The sequence below is a fragment of the Monodelphis domestica genome, chromosome 1 (genome assembly GCF_027887165.1).
Source record: "Monodelphis domestica isolate mMonDom1 chromosome 1, mMonDom1.pri, whole genome shotgun sequence".
Classification (NCBI taxonomy): domain Eukaryota; kingdom Metazoa; phylum Chordata; class Mammalia; order Didelphimorphia; family Didelphidae; genus Monodelphis; species Monodelphis domestica.
The window spans coordinates 757411889-757436275 of NC_077227.1; the positions used below are offsets into that span (position 1 = coordinate 757411889).

The 24387-nt window shown below is 53.0% G+C and overlaps 1 protein-coding gene across 6 annotated transcripts; it reads left to right on the top strand.

The window, feature by feature from the left end:
- Window positions 1-966: 966 nt before the first annotated feature.
- Window positions 967-24047, top strand: LOC100014741 (zinc finger protein 420-like). Of its 6 annotated transcripts, none has more exons than XM_007477932.3 (6): window positions 967-1162; window positions 8789-8861; window positions 9526-9578; window positions 15119-15245; window positions 16458-16553; window positions 18999-24047. In XM_007477932.3, exons 3-6 carry the CDS (start codon window positions 9546-9548, stop codon window positions 20660-20662), a joined length of 1920 nt encoding a protein of 639 aa, XP_007477994.1. In that variant the 5' UTR covers window positions 967-1162; window positions 8789-8861; window positions 9526-9545; the 3' UTR covers window positions 20663-24047. The 6 variants fall into 6 exon arrangements, with proteins under 6 accessions (XP_007477994.1, XP_007477995.1, XP_007477996.1 ...); XM_007477933.3 differs by lacking the exon at window positions 967-1162 and adding an exon at window positions 2350-2486; XM_007477934.3 differs by lacking the exon at window positions 967-1162 and adding an exon at window positions 2557-3080.
- Window positions 24048-24387: the final 340 nt, after the last annotated feature.

The following is a 24387-nucleotide window of genomic DNA, read 5'->3' on the forward strand; positions in this document are numbered from 1 at the left end:
CATTGGTTTTGTTTGTACAAAACCTTTTAAATTTGATATAATCAAAGTCATTCGTTTTACATTTTGTAATGTTCTCTGTCTCTTGCTTGGTCTTAAATTCCTTCCTTTCCCACAGATTTGACAGGTATACTAATCTATGTTCACCTAATTTATTTCACTCTTTATATTGAAGTCATTTACCCATTCTGAATTTATCTTGGCATAGGTTATGAGATGTTGATCTAGACCTAATCTCTGCCATGCTGTTCTCCAATTTTCCCAGCAGTTTTTGTCAAATAGTGAGTTCTTATCCCCAAAGCTGGGATCTTTGGGTTTATCATAGACGGTCTTGCTGAGGTCATTTACCCCAAGTCTATTCCATTGATCTATCCTTCAATGCCTTCTTCTTTTTCTTAACCCTTCCATTCTCTATTAGAATTGATACTATATATTGATTCCAATGCAGGAGAGTGGTAAGGGCTGGGCCATGGGGGTTAAGTGACTGGCCCAGGTTCACACAGCTAGGAAATATCTAAGGTCAAATTTGAACCTGAGACCTCCTGTGGCTATTCACTGAGTCCCTGAGCTGCCCCCCACAGCACCTTCTTTGATGCGGACATGCTGTGCAGGATAGTCCTGTACTAGTGTCTCTCATGTCTTTGTAACACCAGAAATGTGTCCAATCTGCAATAAAATGCCTGAGGCCAAGCTCTGAGCTGTCCCTGTTGTTTAGAGGGAGCCGCCCCCTCCAGCAAAGAGGCCCAGACCCACCTCACACTCTGGGACCCCCAGCTTCTTCTCCAGAGTCCAGCTCTGTCTGGAGACAGCCCCGGCCTTAGGTGCCTCATCAGTCCAGCCCTTGGGGTGCTCTCTCCTGGGTGGCTTCCAGACTTTTGGTACCTCCCCCTCCATCACAATGCTTCCCAACAGTGAGGTGGGCCCATCTGGAGACCCCCCTCCTCGCAGAGGGCCCTGGCAGTGCCCTGATGGGTCCTGTGCTGGTAGGGTTTGGAAATAGCAGGGAATCCCTCTGTGAAGGACCCACCAGTGTCCAAGAGAACCCCAGAGGACCCAAGAAGAGCCCATTGGGGCCTGAGGCCATCAACGCTAGCTTCTACCTGCTCCTTCAGGAGATTTCCATTGTGTGTGGGATGTGTGACATCTGTCATCACATGAGCAACAGGTAAAGCAGGCTGTAGCCAGAGCGGGCCCCTCAGCACCTTGGGGAGGGGAAGAGGGGAGGATGGAGGTTTCTCTCTGTGGACCAGAAAACATCAGAAGCCAAACAAATGTAAACTTCAGGGCTTCGGGGGAGAGAAGGGTCTTCCCTTAAGGTGGGCAGGCCAGTCCTTTCTCCCATCTCACAATCCATACCAGAGTTCTCCAGAGAGACCTTGAGGAAGTCCTTGTAGCTCTTCTTTGGAGCTCCAGGAGAGCACTTGCCTTGGATGAATTCTTCCCCAAACAGACTTTTAGACCAACCTGTGTTTGGCATTTGAACCCCAAGGCAGGCCCGGGGGTGGGGCGGAGTGTCTGGGCCAGGAGAGGAGCTCAGGGTCCTGCTGGATGGCCCCATGCTGGTGGACTGCCTGAGTCTCCCAGGCAGACAACAGCTCAGTGGCGCTTCCATTTGGTGGGTGTCCTAATGCGTCTTGTCTCCCAGCCTAGTATAACCGAGGACTGTCCTAAGGGTGGGTCAGGCTCCTATAGGTAAATAATGGCTGGTGCGCTGATCACCAAACTATTATTCATTAACTGTCGTGCTTAAAGAATGACCAGAACTGCCTCCCTGCCCCTGGGGTGAGCCTCTGACTAAAAGGAACTTGGAGCTCATCAAGCTAGCCAAGGCCACGAGCTCTAAACTCAGAATAAACCCCAGGAACTTAGAGTGCTTGTAAAATCCGGAGCAGTTTCTGGCTTCAGAAATCAGGCGAAGAAGCGGCCGCCTCAGTTTCTTTGGGTCGCGGCTCCTCTCCCAACTGCGTGCTTCGTTGACACAAAAACTGCTCTTCAGCGCCCCCTGTGGCGCAGAGGGGCAAAGCGCTCAGGAAACATTCTCTGTTCCGTAGCTTTCTGGACTCTCGGAAAGTCACTAGAATCTCCCTTTTCTCCCAGCCGCCCGCTCTCCGGAGGAGGTCCAAGGGCCAGGCCCAGAACTCCCCCACGACTCCTTTACGCTAGCGTCTTAAAGAGCCCGCGGCAACCCCTTCTTGAAGGGTCGGCGTAAAAGTGCGCCCTCTGACCGTAAGACCTATTCTTAGTGGAAGCTGAGTCAATTCTTATCCCAACACTGCGGGCAGTGGCTTTGCTACGCTGGCGCTCGGCAGAGATCACTACGGAGGGAAGTGTTGCCCCGCCCGCCCCCCCCTCCCGTCCGGGCGGGATCAGGTCCCGATCACTGCTCAGGGTGGTTCCCTTAGCCCTGCCTAGCGGCAACGGACCCCTGGCCTTCGGGCACCAGAAAGGCCCCGGCCTGGCTCCGCAGAGCCGGGGCTACAAACAAGAGGGTAGGTGGGTACAAGGCGGGGGGCAGAAGCTGCATTCCGAACCAGAAGCATACAAGGACAGCGGGTGGGGCTTTGGGGGACCGAGGGAGCGGCGGGGCACAAACCGCTCTCTATCCCCACCCAGTACCGGCTTCTGGGAGGCCAAGAGGAACTACAGATCCCAGGAGGCAGTTCCTCTGGGGCGCCTGCGCACCGGGCTCTGTCGCCCCTCCCCCTTTGTCAGTTTCTCGGTGACTCTTTGGAGTCCTCTGCGCCGGGGTGTCCCTTCCGCGAGGTCCCCACAGAGGCGTCTGACCGCCGTGATCGCGAGCCTCAGGGTCGGAGATGTCCGGGAATTCGCGCAGCCTGTGTCTGCTTCTCTGAGCTCCGGGCGCCTTCTGTGTCGCCGCTGCGGCGGGGGAGGGCTCCTGGTGCCTCCTCCCGTGCCCTGAGAAGGGGAGCAGAGGCCGGGGTACCCTCAGATCCTCCTGGGGCTCGGCAGGCAAGGGGGGGGCAGCCCAGGACCTTTCTGGTCTCCCACCCTGAGCCAGCCGGGGCAGTGCGGGCAGCCACCTCCTCAGCTCCGTGGAGGTCCCTTCGGAGGACTCTGCGAAGGTAAGGGACTCGTCCACGGTCCCACGTTGGGAGGGGTTGATGCAGAATCTCTGCCCTCCCAGCTCAGCCACCGGCTACTCCCTTTGGTCCGAGGGCCCTACAACTTCCCAGAGGCCTTTCGTCCGGGGACCATGATCTCCCCCTCCCCCCTCAGTGTCCTGCTAAGCCCTCCGGGCCCTTTGGGCTTTAAGCCCGAAGAGATGTACCAACCACAGCCCGGGAAAGGCTTCTTCCCGAAGCCGCTTTTGGGATCCCCAAGCACCTTTCTAATGCCCGGCCGGCCGGCCCTCGTGAGTGACCCCCGTCGCGGTTAGATTCTCTTGTTGGCGAGTTTTCAGAGAACCCCAATTCCGTACTTCGGCTTCAGCTCATGCCCCTAACTTGGGACCTCGGTTTCCTAACGAGACTCGGGGACGGGCCGGAGTGGCCCCGAGAGCAGCCGCGCCCTCCCCCCGCCCAGGGACTCGGAGGTCTCGGCCAGAAGACCTCTCCCCAAATAAGGGGGCAAATCCGCCGGCTCCCTCGTCCAACGGGCCAATGAGCGGCGTTGCTGGGTGGAACTTGGGAAAGCCGCTGGAGCTGAAGGAGTCCGAAGGAGCCGCAGCCAGAGATCACCGCCCCTCCGGCCGATGCGGGGAGCGCGCGTTTGGGGAACCGAGAGCGGGAAGTGCGACTGACCGGCATGGCCGCCGCCCAAACCCCAGTGACAGGAGCCCCGCCAGGGGGGTACTTAGCGAGCGGCCCGCCGGAGCCCGTTAACTGGGAAACCAGCCAGAACTGCCCCGGCAGTCCGAGCGCCCGCGGCTTCTAGCAGGAGAGGGAGCAGGCCGGCCCCGGGCCCTTTGCTCCGAGCCCGAGGCTTTCACAGGCCCCAAACCCTGGCAGCGACAGCGCGGGAGCCCAGCGCGGCCAGGGACCGAAGGATTTGGGGGTCGGGGGCCGGGCAAGAGGAGGGAAAGCACCGGGGCTACCAGGGTCCGCCATACCGCCACCTCCTGGGAAAGGAGGGCTTAGCATCTGCTCAGCGCCCTGGCTGGGCCCTCTGGGACCACATTCAGTCTGAGATTCCCTTCCGGGTGGACCCGCACTTGGGGGTCATCCAGTTGTGGCAGCTCTATGTTCAGGGGGAACCCGGAGCCTCCCCCCGCCGCACTATTCTTGTGGCTCTTCCTTCCAGGTCCCTCCCGGAGGGCTCCGGCTTTGTGGGAGGACCCAAACCGGGACCGCCTGGGAGAATTTGACTTCATTTCTCTAAGTGGGTTATTCTTAACCCAATTTGACCAGCCTCTTGGGCCGCTCTTTCCTCTTAGACTCTGCAAGGCCCCTCCCAGAGGAACAGTTCAAGGGTTCTCAGTGACGGAGAATCCCCCCAAGGGCCTGCTTCTTTCTCTCTTTCAAACCCTGCCCCTCCCCTATTGATTGTGAGAATCAACACTGTGGATCAGTTCCGAGGCAGAAGAGTGGCCAGGGATAGTCCATGGGGGTCAAGTGACTTGCCCAGGGTCACACAGCTGGGAAGTGTCTGAGGTCAGATTTAAACCCAGGACCTCCCGTCTCTAGGCCTGGCTGGCAATCCACTGAGCTACCCAGCTGCCCCTCCCCTCAAATATTTCTTGTCTGTTTGCAATAACCAGGCAGGTCTGTGGTTTGCCAAGCCTCTGTGAAGATTCTGAAGCTCTAGAACATGTACAGAACACGCCTAAGTGCTAGAGCCTCTCAGCAGAATAAGAAGAGCTTCAGCATTTTGAAATCGCAGCATCCAAACCAAGAGTTAATTAATTTCTCCTTTAAAAGTGGCCTCCTCCCCCGGGCAGCACTGAAATCGGGCCACCTCCCGCAGATTCTGCTCCCCCAGGGCAAGTTCTCTGGCTGGCCTCAGCTTTGGGGACCGGGCAAAGATTTTCCAGCCAATCAGAAAGAAGGCAGAAGTCGGTCCCAACCAATCACAGGGCTCTGGAGAGGGAGCAGCAGCGCTGTGAAGCTGGGACCCACCTAAGGCAGCGCAATGAGTCTTCTGTCATTTATGTGCCCCAACCTTGTCCTCCTTCGAGCTACATTTCTGACAGCGGCTGGGTGGAGGCAGCTAATGAGAGGACCGCCCTGAAGCTGTTCCGCCAGCTCCCCTTCGCCTGGCTGCCCTCAGGGAGTCACCCCCGGGGCCTTCGAATTGCGGAATGCTGTAGAGAGTTCGGGACAGGAGCTGAATGGCCTGCGTTCCCTTTGCTGGATCACGGCTGAGGCCGAGAGCCCCGGAACGCACGCTTCAGGGCGCGGGGATGGCGCTCCCTCCTTCTCTTCAGGGACAGTGTAATCAGCAGCTACCCTTCGGAGCGCAGGCCCTGAAGGGGATTCTGGAGCTACAGTGGAACCCCAATCCAGGCAAAATCCAGAACCCAGGTTCTTGAGCTTCTAGGAGAAGCTTCTAAAAATGTTCCCAGTTAGCCCAGATCACAGTCTTAGTTACAGCATTTCGTGTCACGAGGAACATTTCTCTGTTTTCATTAGTCCAAAGCAGTTCCTCAAATTGAGATGAAATGCAGTGGGGTTTCAGAACCCAGAACCCAGAACCCAGAACCCAGCACTCCGAGCTTTAGCCAGCCACCTCTCATCTGCCCTAACTATTCCCTCCCCTACCCACAGACACACGCTCTCTCTCTGTGTCTCTGTGTCTCTTTTGGTCAGTCTCTGTCTGTCTGTCTGTTTCTCTGTCTCTGTCTCTGTCTCTGTCTCTGTCTCTGTCTCTGTCTCTGTCTCTGTCTCTCTCTCTCTCTCTCTGCCTCTCTGTCTCTCTTTGTCTCTGTCTCTTTCTCTGTTTCTCTCTGTCTCTTTTGGTCAGTCTCTGTCTGTCTCTGTTTCTCTGTCTCTTTTGGTCAGTCTCTCTATCCCTGTCCCTATCTCTGTCTCTCCCTCCCTCCCACCCTCCAGCCAGGCTAAACTGAGGCCCCCAATTTGAGAACAAGCTCCGGATTAGTGGGTGGCTCAGTCTCCCAGACTCCCAGGAGAGTTCCTTGATGAGCGAGTCCCTCACTGAGCCTTGCCTGGAAATCCCTGGGTTCCTGCGGATGGATGCCAAGTGCTGAGGGCCAGGCCGGCAGGTGGCTCAGGCAGCACCAAGTTGGAATCTCTGCTGGGGCTTCCAAATAAGTCAGCCTCCAAAGCACAGAACCACCAAAGAAGAGGCCTTTAATTAGGCCAGGGAAACCCGGTGGTCAGGCCACGCACAGAGGCCCAGCCTGAGGAGACTCTGAGAACACCGTGTCCAGGAAGAAGGCCAAGAATGGAAACTTCCACCAAACCAGAGAACTTGGAGTCCTATTTCTCCCTTTGGGACATGTGAAAGGAAGGACCACTGAGTGGCCCTGGGTGTTAGCCTGAGGCTGAAACTTGGGAGGAGCTGAAATCAATGGGAGGCACTTCGGCCACCCCTATCCAGGGTGCTGAATGGCCTGTTGAAAGCACCGCTGGGGGCTGCCTGGAGCTTGGAATGGAACCTGAGCTGGTGTGCCCGAGTCGGGATCATGAAACCTCCCGGCATTTAAGGGATGCCGTCTTTGCACTTTTCTCTGAGTAGGTTCCTGTTACTGTCCTTCATTTTAAGGTGAAATCTACCCAATGCAGCACAAGATCTTCAGCGGGCCCCCCCCCCCCCAATTCTCCATCCTCCAAGGGAGGAGTCACTTTCCAACAATGGCTCCCCCTCCAGAAATGGAAAATTTTCAAATAAACAGAGTCAGTTACATAATGGCTTCCGGGTTTTCCCCCAATGGGAAGATGAGAACCAGAAGGGGAATAACTTAAACCAGGTTACAGGTTTGAACAGGGAAACCCAGTTGTCTGTTTCACAGGCCTGATTGCTGGGCTGTGTGTGGGGTGGGATGTTGGTGAGCCCCAAGGAGCACCTCCCCCCCCCCTTCCCCAGCTGATCCTGTGTGCTGAGACCATTTGATGCAGGTCTGACTGCTGGGCAAGCTTGTAGCCACACCTGAGACCTGGGTGAGAGGTGATGACAGCCTGGGAAGTGGGAATCTGACTTTCCTTGTCTAGCATCAGCAACTTTTAGATGGGTCAACCCAAACTGAAGCACCCCCAGAAACACTTTCTAAGCCATCGAGGAGAGAATTCCCAGGTCGCTTCCTTAGAGAACTCCGGCCTTTTAACTCGGGCTCGTGAGTCCTCTGGATAAGAGTTCACACCCGCAGAAGACCAGAACCTGAGGAGAAGATTGAGACTCTCCTGGGTCAGGAGGATACCGGGTGGATGAAGGAAGAGGCTTCCCCGGTGAGGCCCGCTTTGAAGAGGTTATCAGACTCGCCTGGATGTCGGCACCTGAGGGAGCTTTTGTCTCAAGGAGCTGAGCTGAATGTCTTTGAGTCGGCAGTTTCAGGGTGTTTGGCTAGGAAACAGTCCTCCTTCGCTCTTACATTTCTCTCCTTTGCTGTATTTCTGTCATATTACATTATTGAGCTACCGACAGACCTTTTTGGACTTAAGAAGTGAGTTATTTTTATCAATGGCGACCACCATCTCGCTGTTATAATCCTCGTATTTTAGGCAAACCCTGAACGGAATCCCTTACAAAGCTGAACAAAACCCAACTGCCAAAGTAGCCATGCATGTATTTTGAGCCCCTTCCCTTCTGCCTCAGGATAGGAGAGCAGCCCGACCTGGGCCATGGGGGTGAAGGGACTCGCCCAGGGTCACGTAGCCAGGAAGTGTCCGGGGCCAAATTGGAACCCAGTTCCCACGGCCTCCAGGACTGGCACTCTCTCCCCTGTGCTACTAGCTGCTCCACCCTCCAGCAGTTATAAGTGATCTTTCAGTTGTGAGGAATGTTTTTTCAGCCAATCTGTAAGTGAACAAAAGAGGCGAAGCTCCAAGCCAATGTGGGTTTATGGAGAGTCCCTCTACCAAGCGGGGCCAGCCGGCTTCCTCCCACCTGAGACAATCAAGAGTTTCCCAAAGGCAGCTTTTGCATGCGGGGCAGCCCAAAGCCAGCACTTCCTCCCTCTGCTCTGGGGTAATTGGCCCCTGCCCTCTCCCAGGCAGCTTGAATTTGCCCATGACCTATGCTGCTGAGGATTTACTTTCCTGACCGTGGGCAGGGAGATAGATTCGAGGGAGCCGCCTTCCCCTCCCCATAAGGGGTGAGAAGCTGCTCGCTTCTGGGGGATTTGTCACCCCTGGCTTGGGAGGGCAGGACCCTTGGGATGTGGCTGCCACTGTCCTTCCATTCCTGAGTCTCCTGGTTCCCAGGGTGGTGCCTCCCCTTTGCTTAGCCCCTTGGAGTCCTTGTCCCAGATGAAGCGCTTCCTTTGGCTAAATGCTGACAGGTTCTTCTCTCTGGGGTCCTCTTTACAGGGGGCAGGCAATTCAGAGGCTCCTGGGGGACAGTTCTCTGGTTTTAGCACGGGGGAAAGATCCTCCTGCTAATCACGTCCCCAGTGGGCCCCAAGGCCGGTGAGCAGCCCAGCAAGCCTCACCCAGAGGGGCTAGCCCTCGGAGTACCCCCCTCCGGGGGGGCTCTCAGAAAAAGCAGCCCGATGGGAGGAATTGGGTGCCGTTTGTTGTGCTTGGAGGGAAGGGCTTCTCCTGGGGGCCCCAGAGGCTGGCTTGGGTGGTGCTCTTGGGACGAGGAGGACCCTCCCCGTTTGGGCTGGCTGGAAGCAGGAAGTCCCGAGGCTCAGATCGCTCTTCTCTTCTTCCTTTAGAGGTGAGAGCTTCCTGCCTTGCTCCCTCAGAGCCCAGATCACTGCCTTCTGAAGCCCACCTCTGCAGTGCCAGGTAAGTCTGCACAGCTCCTAGCCTTGCCCTTGGGTGCCCCCCTCCCAGACTGGTCTCCGCACCTCCCTCTCCCAGGCTCACAGTGGCTTTCTGAATGCCCTGGGCCACCTTCCCTGCCATTACATTGGATAACACTTTCCCAGACTTCAGACTTGGCCCCTGGGCACTCACGAGCCCAGCGTTCTGCCTTCCCCTCAGGACCCAGGCGTCCTGGCTCCCTGCCCCCTGATCCAGGTGTTGACTGGTCCTGCCTTCTAAGGATCCAGGAACCAGAGGTCTTCGGGGCTCCTTGGCTCCTTATCTGGCCCCCGCAGGTATTGGCTCAAACCCAGACTCCAAAGTTGGGGGGAATCAGAACAGCTTCATGTGGGGTTCAAGGAAAGGCAGTCACCCAGAGCGTGAGTCCAAAGGCAGCCTCCCTTAGGCGAAGGTAAAGGGGCGGTTGGCCATGGGCTTCTGGGTCCTGCGGTGAAGAAGGGAGGCACTTCTGTCTCCTGCTTGCCAGAAAGGCTTAGAGTTCGGATTAGATGTGCTGCCACTTCCAGAGAGCCGTGGCTGGGCTACAGTCTGGTCCTGTCAAAGGAGGGTGGGTCGGGGCAGAGAAGGACAAGACGGAGGCACCTTACCAAAGGGAGCCACTTGGGTTGCTTTGTCGCCTGCACAGGGAACCCGAGAGTGGCGAGAATGACCCCTGGGAGCCTCAGAAGCCCACCCCAGGTGAGTGCTTGACCACCATCAGCCATCAGGCCCTTTCTGTAGACCTACGGGATTGTCCAGGAGGCTTCTGGTCAATTCTCGGGCCATTGAATCCAGTGGGGCAACGTTTTTCTCAAGAATAATCTGTTTAGGTCAATAGAGTCACATTCTCCAAGGCAGGTCATGGTTTGGGTTTTCCTGGAAGAGGACCGAGTCCTCCAACAAAGCCGGAGCCCTGATAAGTGCCAGGAGCCGGAGTGCCAGAAGGGACAGCCGTGCTTTCCAGAAAAGTACAAGAATAGTCCAGCCACGCCGCTCCCTGGCTGGTGCCACTAGGAAGCGTCCCTTGTCTGTCCAGAGGAGAGGTCAGCCCCAAAGTCCCGTGAGACCAGCCTCGCAGTCACTGGGCGGTTGGGGGGAGACAGCTGTTTCCTGTCGGAGGGGGACGGACGCGGATGTTTAGTTCCACACCTGGCTAGGAAGCCGAAGTCAGAGCTACTGCGGGCATCTCGGGCATCCCCGGGCACAGGAGGCACGAGATCCATGAACTCCAAGGCCCAAGCAAAAGCAGTTTAAAAGCGACCCAAGACACACCTTCTAGGATCATGGCTGGTACTCGCTGTCTTAGAATTTCCACGAGGATTCTCTGATCATGTGCCAGGGGCCAGCAGTCCCAACACCACCCTGCTCTTCTCCGCTGGGTTCCCATAAGCCATTGGCACCTTGGCATCTGGCTCCTTCCCTCCTGCCAGCTGCTTGGCCAGGACAGACACTTCCCTCCTTGGCCCCTCTCTGTCTGCATGCCCGATGCCCTCTTCCCCTTCTTCTTGGCTTTCTTTGCTTCTTGGGGCCAGGCTCTACCATGGAGCCACCAAAGGTCCAGGAGCAGCATTTTGTCAGAAGGTGAGACTTGAAGGAGGCCAAGGGGAGTAGGGAGCCAAGTCAGGCGATGGAGGGAGGGCTTTTGGCAGGAGCCCAGAATCCCTGGGTCAGAGGAGGAAGGCCTGTCAAGGGGGCTGGTCCTCTGCTCCTCCTCTGGGCCAGGCCCTTAATACATTTTATTTCATTTTATTCTGTTATAAGAATTGTCAGAGTTCTTGCTTGTGGCAGCCTGAATGAGGCAGCACAGGATGAAGCCAGGGAGGTGGGCTGCCCTTTACCATGAGGAGGGGCTGGCCAGCTGGGCGCTGCAGCTCCACAGATCTCCTCCATGTGTATGTGGGGTCTGTTAACCAGAGCCACCAGGCCTGGCAGAGAGGCAAAGCCAAAGCTTCTTCAAAAGAGGAGCCTCCAGTGCTCAGAGCTATTTTTACCTGTAGTCAGGAAGAACTGGGTTCAAAATGGACCTCAGCTCACTGAGTGACCCTGGACAAGTCACTTATGCCTGTTGGCCTCAGTTTCCTCATCTACAAAATGAGCTGGAGAAGGAAATGGCAAACCAGTCCCGTGCCTGCCTAGAAAACCCCAAATAGCTGGGCTGCTGCTGAACCAGGAATGAAAGGTTAATTAGCATTAAGGGCCTCCTGCTTCCTTTGTTAAGGGGAGAAAGAGAAAGAGTGAGTTCTTAGAACTAAGGGGCAGAGGGAAGAGGAGCTACTGCCGGAGACTTCAGGTCCAAAGGCAAAGGATTTGAATAAAGACAAAGGGGAGCAAATAAAGACCCAGGGGAGCGACTTGTACCCCCCAAACCCACTTTCTGCCCTCTTGGTCTGTTTCTTTTCTGATTTTTGTTTTGGTGTGATCTTTAATGCTCTCATCGTGTGTCTGTCTGGAATGTGTTGTAGCCTAGTATGGTGTAAGCTGATGGTCTGAGCCCAGTTTCCTCCGAGGCTGCTTCCCAGGTTTCTCAGCACTGTGGCAGCTTGTTTTCTTTTTTATCAAACACTGAGAATAAATTTGTCTGTTGTGTCTCGGGCTTCCGTGTTCGATCTGTTCCTTTGATTTCTCCCTCTTACCTCCCCAATTCCAGATGGCTTTGATGTTATAATACAGTCTGAGGTCTTGGAAGTGCTCCCCCCCTCCCTTTCTGCCTTTTCATCCTTTTCCTTGATAAAATGCAGATCTTCCTTGGGAAACAAGTAGATTTTATTCAGCCCTTCATAATTGGATTAGTGGAGGGAATTGTTTTTGCCTTGCCCTCCCCCCATGGGAGAGATGGAAAATTGATTTTTCTACAGAAACTGCTCCCTCCTTCCCTCTCTCCCTCCCTCTCTTACTCCCTCCTTCTCTCCCTCCCTCTCTCTCCCTCTCCATCTCTCCCTGTCTCTGTCTCTCTCTGTTAGACCCAGAACAACCCCCAAACATGTACTCCAAGAGATCGGCTGTCCAAGCCAGGTGGCTGCTGACAACGACAGGGTCCATCACATCTTTTGTTCCACGGTGAGGCCTGCAGTTCCGTCCCCCTCGTTCCATACGCCTTGGCTTAGATTTTTAGCTTCTGGTGGCGTTAAAATCCCGGAGCACCTCCTCCCCTCCGCTCCATCCTCCGGCCACCCCAATTGGCCACCCCAATTCTGTGTATCTCAGTGACTTCTTCCTATTTCCAGTTAGCAGCATTCGCACTCATTCATCCAGGGTTCATTCTCTTCCCTCCGCTCTACTTTTGCTCAAAATAATGTGTCCAATCCGCAATAAAGCGCCGGAGGCCGAGCTCTGTTGACTAGAGGGAGCCGCCCCCTCCAGCAAAGAGGCCCAGACCCTCCTCACGCTCTGGGACCCCCAGCTTCTTGTTCCCTTTGGAAACAGCCCCGGCCTTAGGTGCCTGGTCAGTCCAGCCGTCGGGGCGCTCTCTCCTGGGTGGCCTCCCTCGGTCCCCCCATCACGATGCTTCCTGACAGTGAGGTGGGCCCGTCTGGAGACCCCCCTCCTCCCAGAGGGCCCAGGCAGCACCATGATGGGCTCCGAGCTGGTAGGGTTTGCTCAAGTGGAGGCTCTTCCCTGAAGCTGGGGGCCCCTTGAGGCCGGGCCGCGGGTCGTGGTTTCACCTAAAGTTCCTGAGAGGAAAGACTCCTGTTCACCAGGGACCTGACAACCTCCTGCTTCCCATCACGGTTACCAAAAGGGAACGAGTCGCTTTCCCTCCAGAATCGCCCAACGCTGATTAGAGCCGATCCCAGCCATGACTGTGCGGCAGGTCATGGAGCTCTTTCCTCAGTTAAGAAAGAACCTCATTCCTTTCGGGGCAGAAGGATTCCGTCCTATCCCAGCCGTTCCTTGTGCAGCCGTTCCTTGACGCACGGGCGTCCCCTCCGTTTTCAGCCCCCGCCTAACGTCCGTCCTGAACGGGCAGGAGGCTTCCTCGACCCTCTTCATTCTGGCGTCTCCTTCTGTTAATTATTCCCTACTCATCCTGCGCCTGACTTGCTTTGTATAGGTTTGCGTGGTGTCTCACCAGGCTTCCCTAGCGCAGCCTGCCCCATAGGCAGTGCCGGACAAATGTTTGGGGATGGAACTTTGCTATTCCTTGATGACCTCGCATCGCCCTCTCCTGTTTGGCCCCCTGTCGAGCTTGCCTTCCCCTGTGGGCAGCCTGGTGAGAGACTCCCTGAGAGCCCTCAGCCTTCTCTTCTCCCGCATCTCTCCCGGCGGTCCCCATTCACCCCTGTTGCCGCTGCCCTTGTGTGCATTTATTCACTCCTCCTGGCTTTCTGCTCTTTGGAGTGTTCAAGAAGCAACTAATCTTTTCCACGATGGTTTTCCCCCCAGAAAATCTTCCAGAGTCGTCTTCCTTGTTGAAATCCCCCCTTTTGGTCTCCTTGTTGAGCGCCCAGTTGCAGGTTAGCTCAGCCATGCTCTCTGGAACTTTCTTCCACTCCTTCCTCACTTCTCCTGGATTTGCTTCTTCTCAGCGTCCTTTTCCCATTGGAAATGGACCATTTTCTCCTGATGGCGTGCAGGACTTCTTGCTTCGGGATTTCGTTCTTCAGTGTAACCGCTCCCTGTCAGGGCATCGGCAGCCAGGGCTCTTTCTGGAGGTGATCCGTGAATTCTTTCGCTTGGAATCGCACAGTCTGTGTTCAGAAGTCCTGGCCGGTCCTCCTTGATGGTCAGGATCGGGCTCATGGCTTCTACCCAGCCGTGTTCTTCTGGGAGAGCCAGCGTTCCTTGGCCATTGTTGGATGAGTGTTTTTCTTGTGATGCTGGGTTGGTTTCTTTTTGCTTTTCTTCCTCTAGATTGTTTTTCACTTCGGCGGTTTTACATTCCCAGTCTGAGCTCTTGTTTTCTTTGGGGAGGCTTCTTGGCGCTAACGATCTCCAGAAAAATACAGCACAGCGAAGAAGGGCAGAAGAGGTTTGGGAGGAGGTGAAGCCCCAAAGAACGAGAGCCAGGTGTGAAATGAGGGCATGGCCAAGGGAAGCTTTCTCCCTAACAGGGGGCTGCAATTCCCATAGCCTAGGGTGGGTGGGGGAGGCCTGAGAAAGAGGGGTTTGGAGTAGCCTCTGTTGGGCACGAGCTAAGGAGTCATCCAGAGATCACTTGGCCATTCATAAAGGGGCTGGCCTTCCTTTCATGGGAGCCTCCACTAGGGATACTCTGCAGTGAAGGCATGACTCAAGGAGAGCCCCCAGGGAAAAGGGAAGATCCGTAAAGGCTGGGGAGTCTCCAAAAGGGTACAAGCCCAGCGAATTCCTCCGAGGTAGAAAGCACACGAAGGGTGAACTCTGCATCCAAGCAGACCACCAGTCCGGTGGTTTACAGCAGAAATCAGAAGGACATCGGGAATCCCTGATTAAGTGAGCCGTGTCCCGATGATGGAAGTGGGAGACCAATTCCAAGCACATTTCCCAAATACGTGCTGTGTGTGGAGGAGGTTGGGAATAGACACGACTGGATTCTTGTCCTCCCGAGAGTCTCGAGTTCAAGGGCCACGGGGAGAGCATTATTTCTCATGAAGAAACTGAAAATCTCTGTCACAAGAGAGTTCAAACCAAGTCCAAGTTAATTCAGGGCTACTTTTGTGATCAAGGAAGGAGCCCTCCTTTCTCCATCAGTTACCCTCTAACCGCATAACAGAATCAGACAAACGCTGTAGACGAGTGAGAGCGATCAGGGCAGACATGTACGGTGCCTCGTATGGCCCATCCTCCCCAGAGTGACCTCCAAGCCTCCATGGGACAACAGAGAGCTCTTCTTCACTGGACTGGGGACTGTCTCGCGCCAACCCAGGACAGTCGCTTCGGAGTTGTTTCTCTTTCCAATCCTCTCCCTGCTCTTTAGCCTCTCGGGAAGCAAAGTTGACCTGTCCTTTGGCTCCTCTTTTAAGGGATTGTTAAGCCCTTTCTTTCCCTCTAGAATACACTGTCCTCACCCTCCGTTGCCCTCGCCCTCTCTCTTTCTCCCCCATTCCATGGGGAGACACATCCCCTCGTGGCACGTTCCAAGTGTTCCCAGAGATGCTTTTCTGGAAATGCAGTTGGGCTCTTACCGACTACTTTACGTGTTGCCTGGCAGTGTGACTCGGGGCCAGTTGCTTCTCTGGGCTTGGGGCTCCTCCTGGTTGGACTGGAGCACTGATGCGTTTTCCAGCTCCGTGTCCTCTCTCTGCCTTTTGATGGTTTAGGGGTTGGTGACATTCCGGGATGTGGCTGTGGACTTCACGAGGGAGGAGTGGCGCCTCTTGTCCCCTCGCCAGAAGGAGCTCTACAAGGAGGTGATGCTGGAGAATGCCGGGAACCTGCTCTCCCTGGGTAAGGGGTGCAGCTCTTCCTGGGGGTGCAGGGTTGGGATCATTGATGAAGTAGAAGAATGAGAAAGTGCTGGTCCTCCAGCCTCCTGATCTTCCTACGGAAGGTTTTGGTGTGGTGTGGCGAGAGCACGGGGGCTTCCTGGGTTGGTTTGGGAGCGGGATCTTCTCCGGGTTGAAGACCCAGACGTGGCTCTATCCTCAGAGGTTACTGAGTCACCCCTAGCCGGACAGGACTTGGCTAGGCCAGAGAACTGCCCAGGCCACTCTTCTTGTTCTCTCTCCTCTCGGGGATGGGATGGGTCAAGAATTCGGAATGCTCTTCTTCCTAACAAGCAGGAATTTGTGGCTCCCAGCTCCTTGTTGTGCCTAGGCAGAAGCTTGTCCTTAGTCTTCCTTCCTGTTGCCCTACACTTCTAGCACAGATGGTAGGGAAAGAAAGGTGGGGGTTAACACTTAGATTCACTTCCTCTGGCAGGATGTCACTTCATCCTCACAATAGCTTCCAAATTAGGGGATATTATTATCCCCATTGGACAGCTGAAGAAACTGAGGCAAACAGGTTTAGTGACTTGCCCAGGGGAACACAGCTAATAACTAACTGCCTGGGCCCAAATCCAATCAGACCTTCCTGCCTCTAGGCTCAGGGTTCTCTCCACTGTCCCCCCAGCTACCTCGGATTTCTGGATAATGGAAAGTACGGGCTGAGTTCATCCTTCCATGAACAAGATGCACCGAGACCATATTTATTTCTGGATTCCAAACTGGCTCCATGATCCTCTTTCCAAGTCCTCCCCCAAATAAATGCTGTAGAAACGGCTTCAGGAATCCAGAAAAGCACCCACCATCCTGTTGTCTGTGCTCGGGTGCCCCTGCCTTTGCTAGAACCCCCTGAAGGAATAGTCTCCAAAGCTTGTAGAGGTTCAGGGAGTGAGGTGGAGGCTAGGGATAGGGCAGAGGCTGATTTGGGGAGGCCCCAGTTGCTGAGGCTCCAGGCGCTCTGGCACAATAACCCTTTGGTCCAGTTTGGGCTCAGGAATTTCTGCCAGAAGGGAGGACCGAGCTCAGGCTCAGGGTCTCCCGGAACGCAGGATAACGGGGCGCGGGGCCTGTTCTTCCTCACAAGCACTAACGGGGGAGGCGGAATTGCCCCAGATGGGATTCTCTAACTGGGAGACGACTTTCTCCCCATCCTCCTCCCTGATCCCATGCCCAGGGCTTCCGGTTCCTCGAGAAGATGTGATCTCTTATTTTGAGCAAAAGGACGTCCCGTGGATGCTGGAGCAAAAAGCCCTGAGGAGCTTCTGTCCAGGTGAGTGAGGGGAGAGCCGGGATTGTGGGCGCTTCTTTCTGTGGGCTCGAGGGAAGCAAGGCCTGCCTCAGTTTCTGCCAAGAGCTCAGGGCCTGCCTCACTCGCAGCGTTGGGGGTTCCCAGCCGGCGTGACGGCAAACGCGTAGACGAGGATAGAAGATGGCTACGAGTGTCAGCCGGGGCCAGGCTGGCACGGAGCTGCCGTCACCAGGCCCAGGGTTAGCTTCCGAATGAGCACATCGTCAGCACATGCAGATCATTGGATGAGTGACACGTGAACGGCTAACGAATCGTTTGACGAGCGGTCTGTGACCTTTCTGCACGCTGTAGTGTTACTATTGATTCTGACAGCATACGCCAGACATTTGCACATGATGAAAGAGGTCAGTTTTCTCATTAACCTGGGAGGTGCCTGAGCTCACCGACAAGGAAAATCATTCGCTGCTTTTCATCAAAATAGAAGTTCTAGAGACAATCGACAAACACTGCAGCAAGTAGTCACAATCAAAAGGAAATGATTTTAAAAGCTAGCACTGACGGCGCCTACAACGTGCCCCTTACATGATATCTGTCTCCTCTCTTATTTGGTTCTCCAAAGATCCCCACGAATTAGGTGCTGTTGTGCTCATTTCACAGATGAAGAAACTCGGGCAAACTGAGGTTCTGGGGCTTGGTCGGGCTCCCAGTACTAGCAAGTTTCTGAGGCAGGATTGGAACTTGCATCTTCATAAATTGAGGCCTGCCCAGCATTTTATCCTCTGAACCACCAGCCATTCGATTTTTGTTTAACCTTTACCTTTCAATTCTAAGACAGAAGAGCAGCAGGGACTAGACAGTGGGAGTTAAGTGGCTGTCTAAGGTCACACAGCTAGGAAGTAACTATTGTCTTTATTGAACTTTTGTATCTCTTTTTCCATCTGGCCAATTCTACTTTTTAAGGAATTGTTTTCTTCTGTGGAAGTACCCCCTTTTCCCATTTCACTAGTTTTCTTTGTTGAGCAAAGGCATCTGTGGTTCAGGGCTTTAGAACACTAAGCCAGGACTCAGAAAAACTCAGACACTTCCAGCTCTGTGACCCTGTGAAGTCATTTAACTTCTTATTGCTTAAAAAAAAAGGATTCATTGGAGAAAGGGGTGGCAAAGCATTCCAGTATCCTTCCCAAGAATCCCCCCTGCATACCTGTAGTCCGTGAGGTCATGAAGATTCAGACTTAAACAGTGAACGTTTTTTTCAATGCATTTTTGTGCCTCTTCCATTTGGCTGGTTCAGCTTTTTGTAGAGCTGTTTTCTTCGGTGAATTTCTGTATATCGTACTCAGTTTGGGGACTTCCTTTACTTAGATGTTGACTGTTTTTCCACAATTCTCTTGCATCCCCCGTTTTCTGGGACAGTTTACCTTTTTGTTTTTGTCAATTCCATATTACTACAATTTTTAATAATCATTTTCTGACCCTTTGCAAGCCGTGTTCTTTCTCTCCCCCACGTGCTAAAAGAAGACACGCGACTCACACCAGAGAGAAAGGCATGTCGGCAGTGAGGTGAAGGGTGGCATATTTGCATCTGCCCTCAGGTTGTCAGTTCTTTCTGGGATGATGGATCGCCTCCTTGTATTGCTGCTCTTGGTCAGGCCATTCCCAGGATTGAGGCTCCTGTGGAGTGTTCGGATTCTGTTCACTTCACAGAGGGCTTTCCAAGTTTCTCACTTCTTGAACCACGTTTCCTTCTACGTCTGATTTGATTTTTGAAGATCTTTTTCATGCTTGTCCAGGAGTCCTTGGCCCCGTTTCACATTTCCTTAAGGCTTCGTATGCAGCGGTTTTGAGCTTCCTTGTCACCCAGTGACTTTAGAGTGAGGTTTTCTTTCTCTTTTGCTCATTTTTTCCAGCCTCTTTTATGATCCTTCCCTCCAGGCTCAAGTTGGGCTCTGCTTCTGGGTGGAGGAGGCACTGCCCCAGGCGCCTGCTCTGGTGTGCCCTAGTGACCCTGACTGGCTTCAGGGTCTGCACCGGGGTGTGGGGGCGACCTGGCTGCCTTGCTATTTATTTGGCCCCTGTGTTGGCTTACCTCAGGGAGACAGATCTTTCCTCCTGGCCTCCCGTATTGTTTGAGGATAGAAGATTGTCTCCCCCCATCTTTTTATTGCTTCTGCTATTCCAGCATTCCTTTGTGAGGCCTTTTTGTCTCTGTTTAGAGGTAGGTTTGGCAGAGCTCAGTGGGTTTCTTCCTCTCTCTGACTGATTCTGCCCATTTAAGCGTGAAGATTCTTCTCTTTGCTTGGGAAGAGAGAACGTGAGTCAGTGTATGTTCTGCTAAAACAGAGAAGGGACCTAACTGTGTGTGTGCGTATAAGGGTGGGGGGGGTGTACACACATATATGTATATGTATGTATGTGTATGTATATGCATGTAAAATATGTATATATTTGATTGTGTGCTTCTTTCAGGAGGGCCGGTCAAACAGGAAGTGAAGGGGACCTCCTCAGAGACAGGCCATTCTGGGGAAGAAACGCGCAAGCCAAGATCCATGAGAGACGCTGGTCCCAGGGAGTTCACTCTGAGAGAAAATGGCGCCAAGCAGCCGAGACTCCACCGCCGGGAGAACGCCGCGAGTAATCTGTATGAAAAGACTTTCCCACGCAGCTCCGGCTTTGCTCGGCGTCAGAGAATCCACACCGGAGAGAAACTCTACGCATGCAGTCAGTGTGGAAAGACTTTCCGATGGAGCTCCAGCCTGGCTCAACATCAGAGAATCCACACTGGGGAGAAGCCTCACGAGTGTGAGCAGTGTGGGAAAGCTTACACTCAGAAGGCCAGCCTCGTTCTGCATCAGAAAAGGCACACCGGGGAGAAGCCTCATGAGTGTGAGCAGTGTGGCAAGGCGTTTTCCAAGAGCTCGAGCCTTGCTTTCCATGAGAAAGTGCACAAGGGAGAGAAACCCTATGAGTGTGGCCAGTGCGGGAAGATTTTGAAGTGCAGCTTCAGCCTTGTTGTCCATCAGAGAATCCACACCGGGGAGAAACCCTACCAGTGTGGCCAGTGTGGAAAGAGCTTTCGACAGTTCTACAAGTTCGCTGAACATCAGGGAATCCACACGGGCGAGAAGCCTTACGAATGCCCTCAGTGTGGAAAGACTTTCAGAAGGAGCAACAACCTCGTGAAGCATCAGAGAATCCACACGGGCGAAAAGCCCTATAAATGCCGCCACTGCGGGAAGACCTTTTCCCAGGGCTCCCAGCTCGTCTTCCACGAGAGGACTCACACCGGCGAGAAACGGTATGAGTGCGATGAGTGTGGAAAGGCTTTCACGTGGAACTCCAGCCTGGCCCTGCACCAGAAGATCCACCGAGGAGAGCGGCCGTACGAGTGTACCGAATGCGGGAAGACCTTCCGAGTCAGAGCCATTCTGAACCTGCATCGGAGGATCCACACTGGGGAGAACCTCTATGAATGCAGCCAGTGCGGGAAGGCTTTTACCCAGAAGTCCAACCTCACTCAGCACGTGAGGACGCACAGCGGAGAGAAGCCCTTCGAGTGTGGCCAGTGTGCAAAGGCTTTCAAGTACAAGAAGAGCCTCGACCTGCACAAGTGCGTCAGACCTGTGGAGAAACGCTACGAATGTCGCCAGTGTGGAAAGACTTTGAAAAGCAGGAAGAGTTTTGTCCTGCATGAGAGGCTCCACACTGAAGAGAACTCTTACACGTGCGATCAGTGTGAAAAGACGTTCCACGGCAAAAAGGCCCTCGCTTTGCACAAGAAGTTCCACGCCGTAGAGACGCGCTACGAATGCGATTCCTGCGCGAAGGTCTTCACCCAGAGATGTCGCTTTGTCGTCCATCGGAGAATCCACACTGGAGAGAGGCCTTACGCGTGCAGTCAGTGCGGGAAGACGTACACGCAGAGGGGCCACCTGACCGTCCACCAGAGGATCCACACTGGGGAGAAACGCTACGCATGCCAGCAGTGTGGAAAGGCGTACACGCAGGGGAGCCACCTGACTGTCCACCTGCGAGTCCACAGCGCAGAGAAGCCTTACGAATGCGGTCAGTGTGGCAAAGCCTTCCGGAGAAAGCAAGGACTGCAGTCCCATCAGACGCTTCATACCAGATAGCTGAGAGGAGACGTTCAGACGCAGAACGGAAACCTTGCCGCGCTGTCTGAGGACTCGGCGTGGGAAGCCTTCGGCCAGAGAAGATTCACGGGAAAGAAGCCTCCGGAATGGGCTGCCTTCCTCTGGGAGATGGAGGTACCTGGGAGGCTTAAATGTTATCTGAGTGTAACAAAGTGGGGAAATAAGGGGGGATGTGCGGAGCCCTCGGGGGCGGGACGACCAAAGGAGGTGCCAGGAAAGCGGCGTCTCCAGGGAAGGAAGGGACTCCCGTCACTCTCTGTCAAGCAGAGAGTGGTCTGAGGACGTTAAAATTGGGCAGCTGAGGGGATTGTGTGGTCTCCCCTGGCCTCCTAGATGGGTCTGCGTTCAGCTGCCTGCGACAATCGGGAAGCTTCTCATTTCTGCCCCCTGATTTTGGGGACCCAACAGTCGTGGCTATGAGGGATCCCCGATGGACTTGGGCGGAACAAACAACTTTGTAAATAGGCAGCTGCCCGGAAGAGGCCCTGCAGGCTATCTGAAAGGTGCTCTTGCTTCAGTGAAATGAAACCCGGCTTATCTGACCTGTGCAGTCCATCAGGGTGGCCTCTGCCCGGGCAGAGACCTGCCTTTGGGGGTTCCTGAACTTGGTAAGTCCTGGCTGACCCCTTCCTGTGGCCCGATTAGTCATTGGAAAATGGTCTAAAGAGAACGAAAACTTTTCAAAGCCATCCACAAGTTACCGTCTCTTCAGACTGCCCTTTTGAAGCTGGCAAGCGGTTGGCACGTAGACAAGAAGCGCAGAAGAAAAAGAAATCTTTTTTTCCAGGCTGCAGAAACGCGTGGCATCATGAAGACCAAAAGGGTGAATTTAATGAGGGTGGCAAAGCCAAGAGGGAGCGGCAGGAAGTCACTGCACATGCCCAAATTTCCCTCCAAACAACCCTAAGATGCCTCCTGCAGTCGCATTCTGGACGGGTTGTAAGTTGACAAGAATGATCTGCTTAGCTAGAAAGAGGAATGCGTTTGGGGAAGGGGAGGGAGAGCTAGAGGAGCGTGAAGGAGTTGGGGAGGAGCTTGCCCTGGAAGCGAAGATGGAGGCTGCCCGAATGAATACCCAGAAGTATCTCAAAGAGGGAATAGCAGATACCCCGTTCCAGCATGGAAATCAATCTTAGCCTACATGGGCGTTTGGGAGGGAAGTGGAAATCACAAGGGCTGCTTCCTGGAAGGGGGACACATTCACAGAGGTCGTGGTGGTAAGAGGCAAAGCCAGGGAGGGATGACAGTAAAGAGAGGCCAAGTGGAAACAAGGTGGAGATGGAAAGTGGCAGTTATTGTGCCTGTCGATGTGAATGAGATGGAGAGAGAGCAGAATGGATTTAAAACCACTCCGGTGACTTCGATTTCTTTTTTTTTTTTAAACATTATTTTATTTGGTCATTTTCATACATGTGACTTCGATTTCTAAGAAACACACATTAGAAATGCAGGTCTGGAACAGACAATTACAACTCAGCTGAGACACCCCCAAAAAGAGCAATGAGGAACTCAGCGGAAAAAAGCAAGAATAGGTTTAATTAAACAGAGAGTAGGGAAACGGCATTTATGCCAAAAGGAGCACACGCAATGAAGTCCTAGCAATATTAAACATACTTCCTAATGATAGAGCTTCCAATTATGAAAAGACATGTTAAATGAATTAGAGAAGGAAAACGTTTTAAAACTAGAGCAGTCCGGCACCTCAAGCCTCTATCAGTTGGAGAATTCTAACCCCAAATAAGCCAGAAAGAAGTTAAGAGTTGGACAGAATTTTTAAAAATAGAGCTAGGAGAGAACTCTTCAGAACATTGAATGGGACTCTAAAGGAGTATCTCTTTTCTTAGGGATACACGACACCTTCACTAAAATCAGCTCTAGGTGAGGGCATAAAAACCACAACTGGGTGCCAAAATAGCAAATCCATCCTTTTCAGGAGAGAGATCTTATCTCAGGCTACCATATCACACCTCACTGTCAAAATAACCTTCCGGAGGTCCTGGAACGCTACCTTTCAGAAACCTCTAGTGGCTTCTTTGTTCTTAGAGGCCACCAGAACATCCTTATCATGGCATTTGGAGCTTTCCAAGGCCTGTCTCCAAACTTCCTTTCCAGTCTAGTTGTCAGGAAGTATTTATTAAGTGCCCACCTACGAGGGGCCAGGCAATGAGGTAAATACTGGGTATATTAAGAGGCAAGGCCCAAAGTTCCTGGTCTCCAGGAATTTCTTTAGTCAAGGAGAGAGCTGTGCACACACCATGTGAGCAGAAGAAGCAGAGATGATCTCGGGGAAAGAAAGCACTGCCATTGGGACAGGGTATGTGGAAAGGCTTCTTGGAAAAAGGAGAGTTAGAGTTGCCAGTTGTAGGAAGCTCTTCAGGAGGAGGGGATGAACCCCCCAGGCTGATAACTATGGAGATCAGTCCCTACAATTGCCCCCTTTTCCTGTGATCATTTCAAGATGAGTGTGTTGGCTTTGACATGATGATAACTAGCATCCTTGTTTTCAGACTACTTGTGGCCTTTGGGTCTCTGTAACATGAAGGTGCTTCTTTGGTTTTCCTCTTTTGGAGGCTGGGATGCATTTTTCTCAAACGGTTGCTGATCATTTGTTCTTTTTGTACAACCAGCTGTTCTTCCCATTCCCTAATTTATCTGCTGGGAAATGTGCTTCACTCTTGGAAATTTGGTGAGTGCGTTTCTCACGGATGCTCAATGCCATCGTATTATTGGAAATGTTTACTACATAGACGAGTTCCTGGTTTCTTATTCTTGACTGCATTGCTCTGGCTTACATTAAAGGGTTAAAAAATTGTGTATCTTATGCTTTGCTTCAACTCACGCCTTTATTTCCTTTGACTGAACAAGCTGTCTACGATTGTAATGGATACCCTGCTGCTCTCGGGAATGAAAAACCTGGGAAGACTTGCATGAACTAATGCAAAGTGAGGTGAGCAGAACCAGAAGCCTGGTGCACAGTAACAGCTGTATTCTATGATGAACAGTGGAGGGATCCAGCTCTTCTCAGCTATTCAGTGATCCCAAGGACTCAGGATGAAAAATGCCATGCCCCTGCAGAGAAAGAACTGCTGGGTCTGAATGCGGATCAGAACATCCATTGCATTGCACTTCTTTGGCTCTCTGGATCTCTTCCCCCAAATGACTAATACGGAAAAATTGTTTCACGTGATTGTAGATGAAAAATGTATGTCTAATTCCTTACAGTCTCAGGGAACAGGGAAGAGAGAAAAGGGAGGAGTGAGGAAAAGAAGTTGGAACTCAAATTGCTTTTGAAAAATGAATGTTAATTATTTTTACACATAATGTGTGGGAGGAATTAAATATTATAAAAATGATTTCATCTCTATTTGTGAAAGGCATCATTCTTTGTCTTCTAGTTTTTTAAAATTTAGAATTTATTCTAACAGGGTTCAAGGTGTTGGCATGCCCCGCCTTTTTTTTTGCTGCATTGCTATCCACTTTTCCCAGGAATTTTGTAAAATTCTTACCTGTCTTAGAATCAAATACTACAACAAGAGGAAAGGGTTTCTAAAAATAAAAAAAGAATACTGTGTGTTGGTTCCATGGCAGAAGAGCAGTAAAGGCTAGGCAGTAAGGATTAAAAGATTTTCCCAAAGTCACACATCTAAGAAGTATCTGAGATCAGATTTGAACCCAGGACCTCCTGTCTCTAGGTCTGGCTCTCA

Bases quoted from the DNA above. Each gene is read 5' to 3' on its own strand.
- LOC100014741 (XM_007477931.3), top strand. From the start codon at position 7,441: ATGTCTTTGAGTCGGCAGTTTCAGGGTGTTTGGCTAGGAAACAGTCCT. The intron at 8,862-9,525 runs GTAAGTCTGCAC...TCGCCTGCACAG, and splicing joins GCCCACCTCTGCAGTGCCAG to GGAACCCGAGAGTGGCGAGA. The intron at 9,579-18,998 runs GTGAGTGCTTGA...TGCTTCTTTCAG, and splicing joins GCCTCAGAAGCCCACCCCAG to GAGGGCCGGTCAAACAGGAA.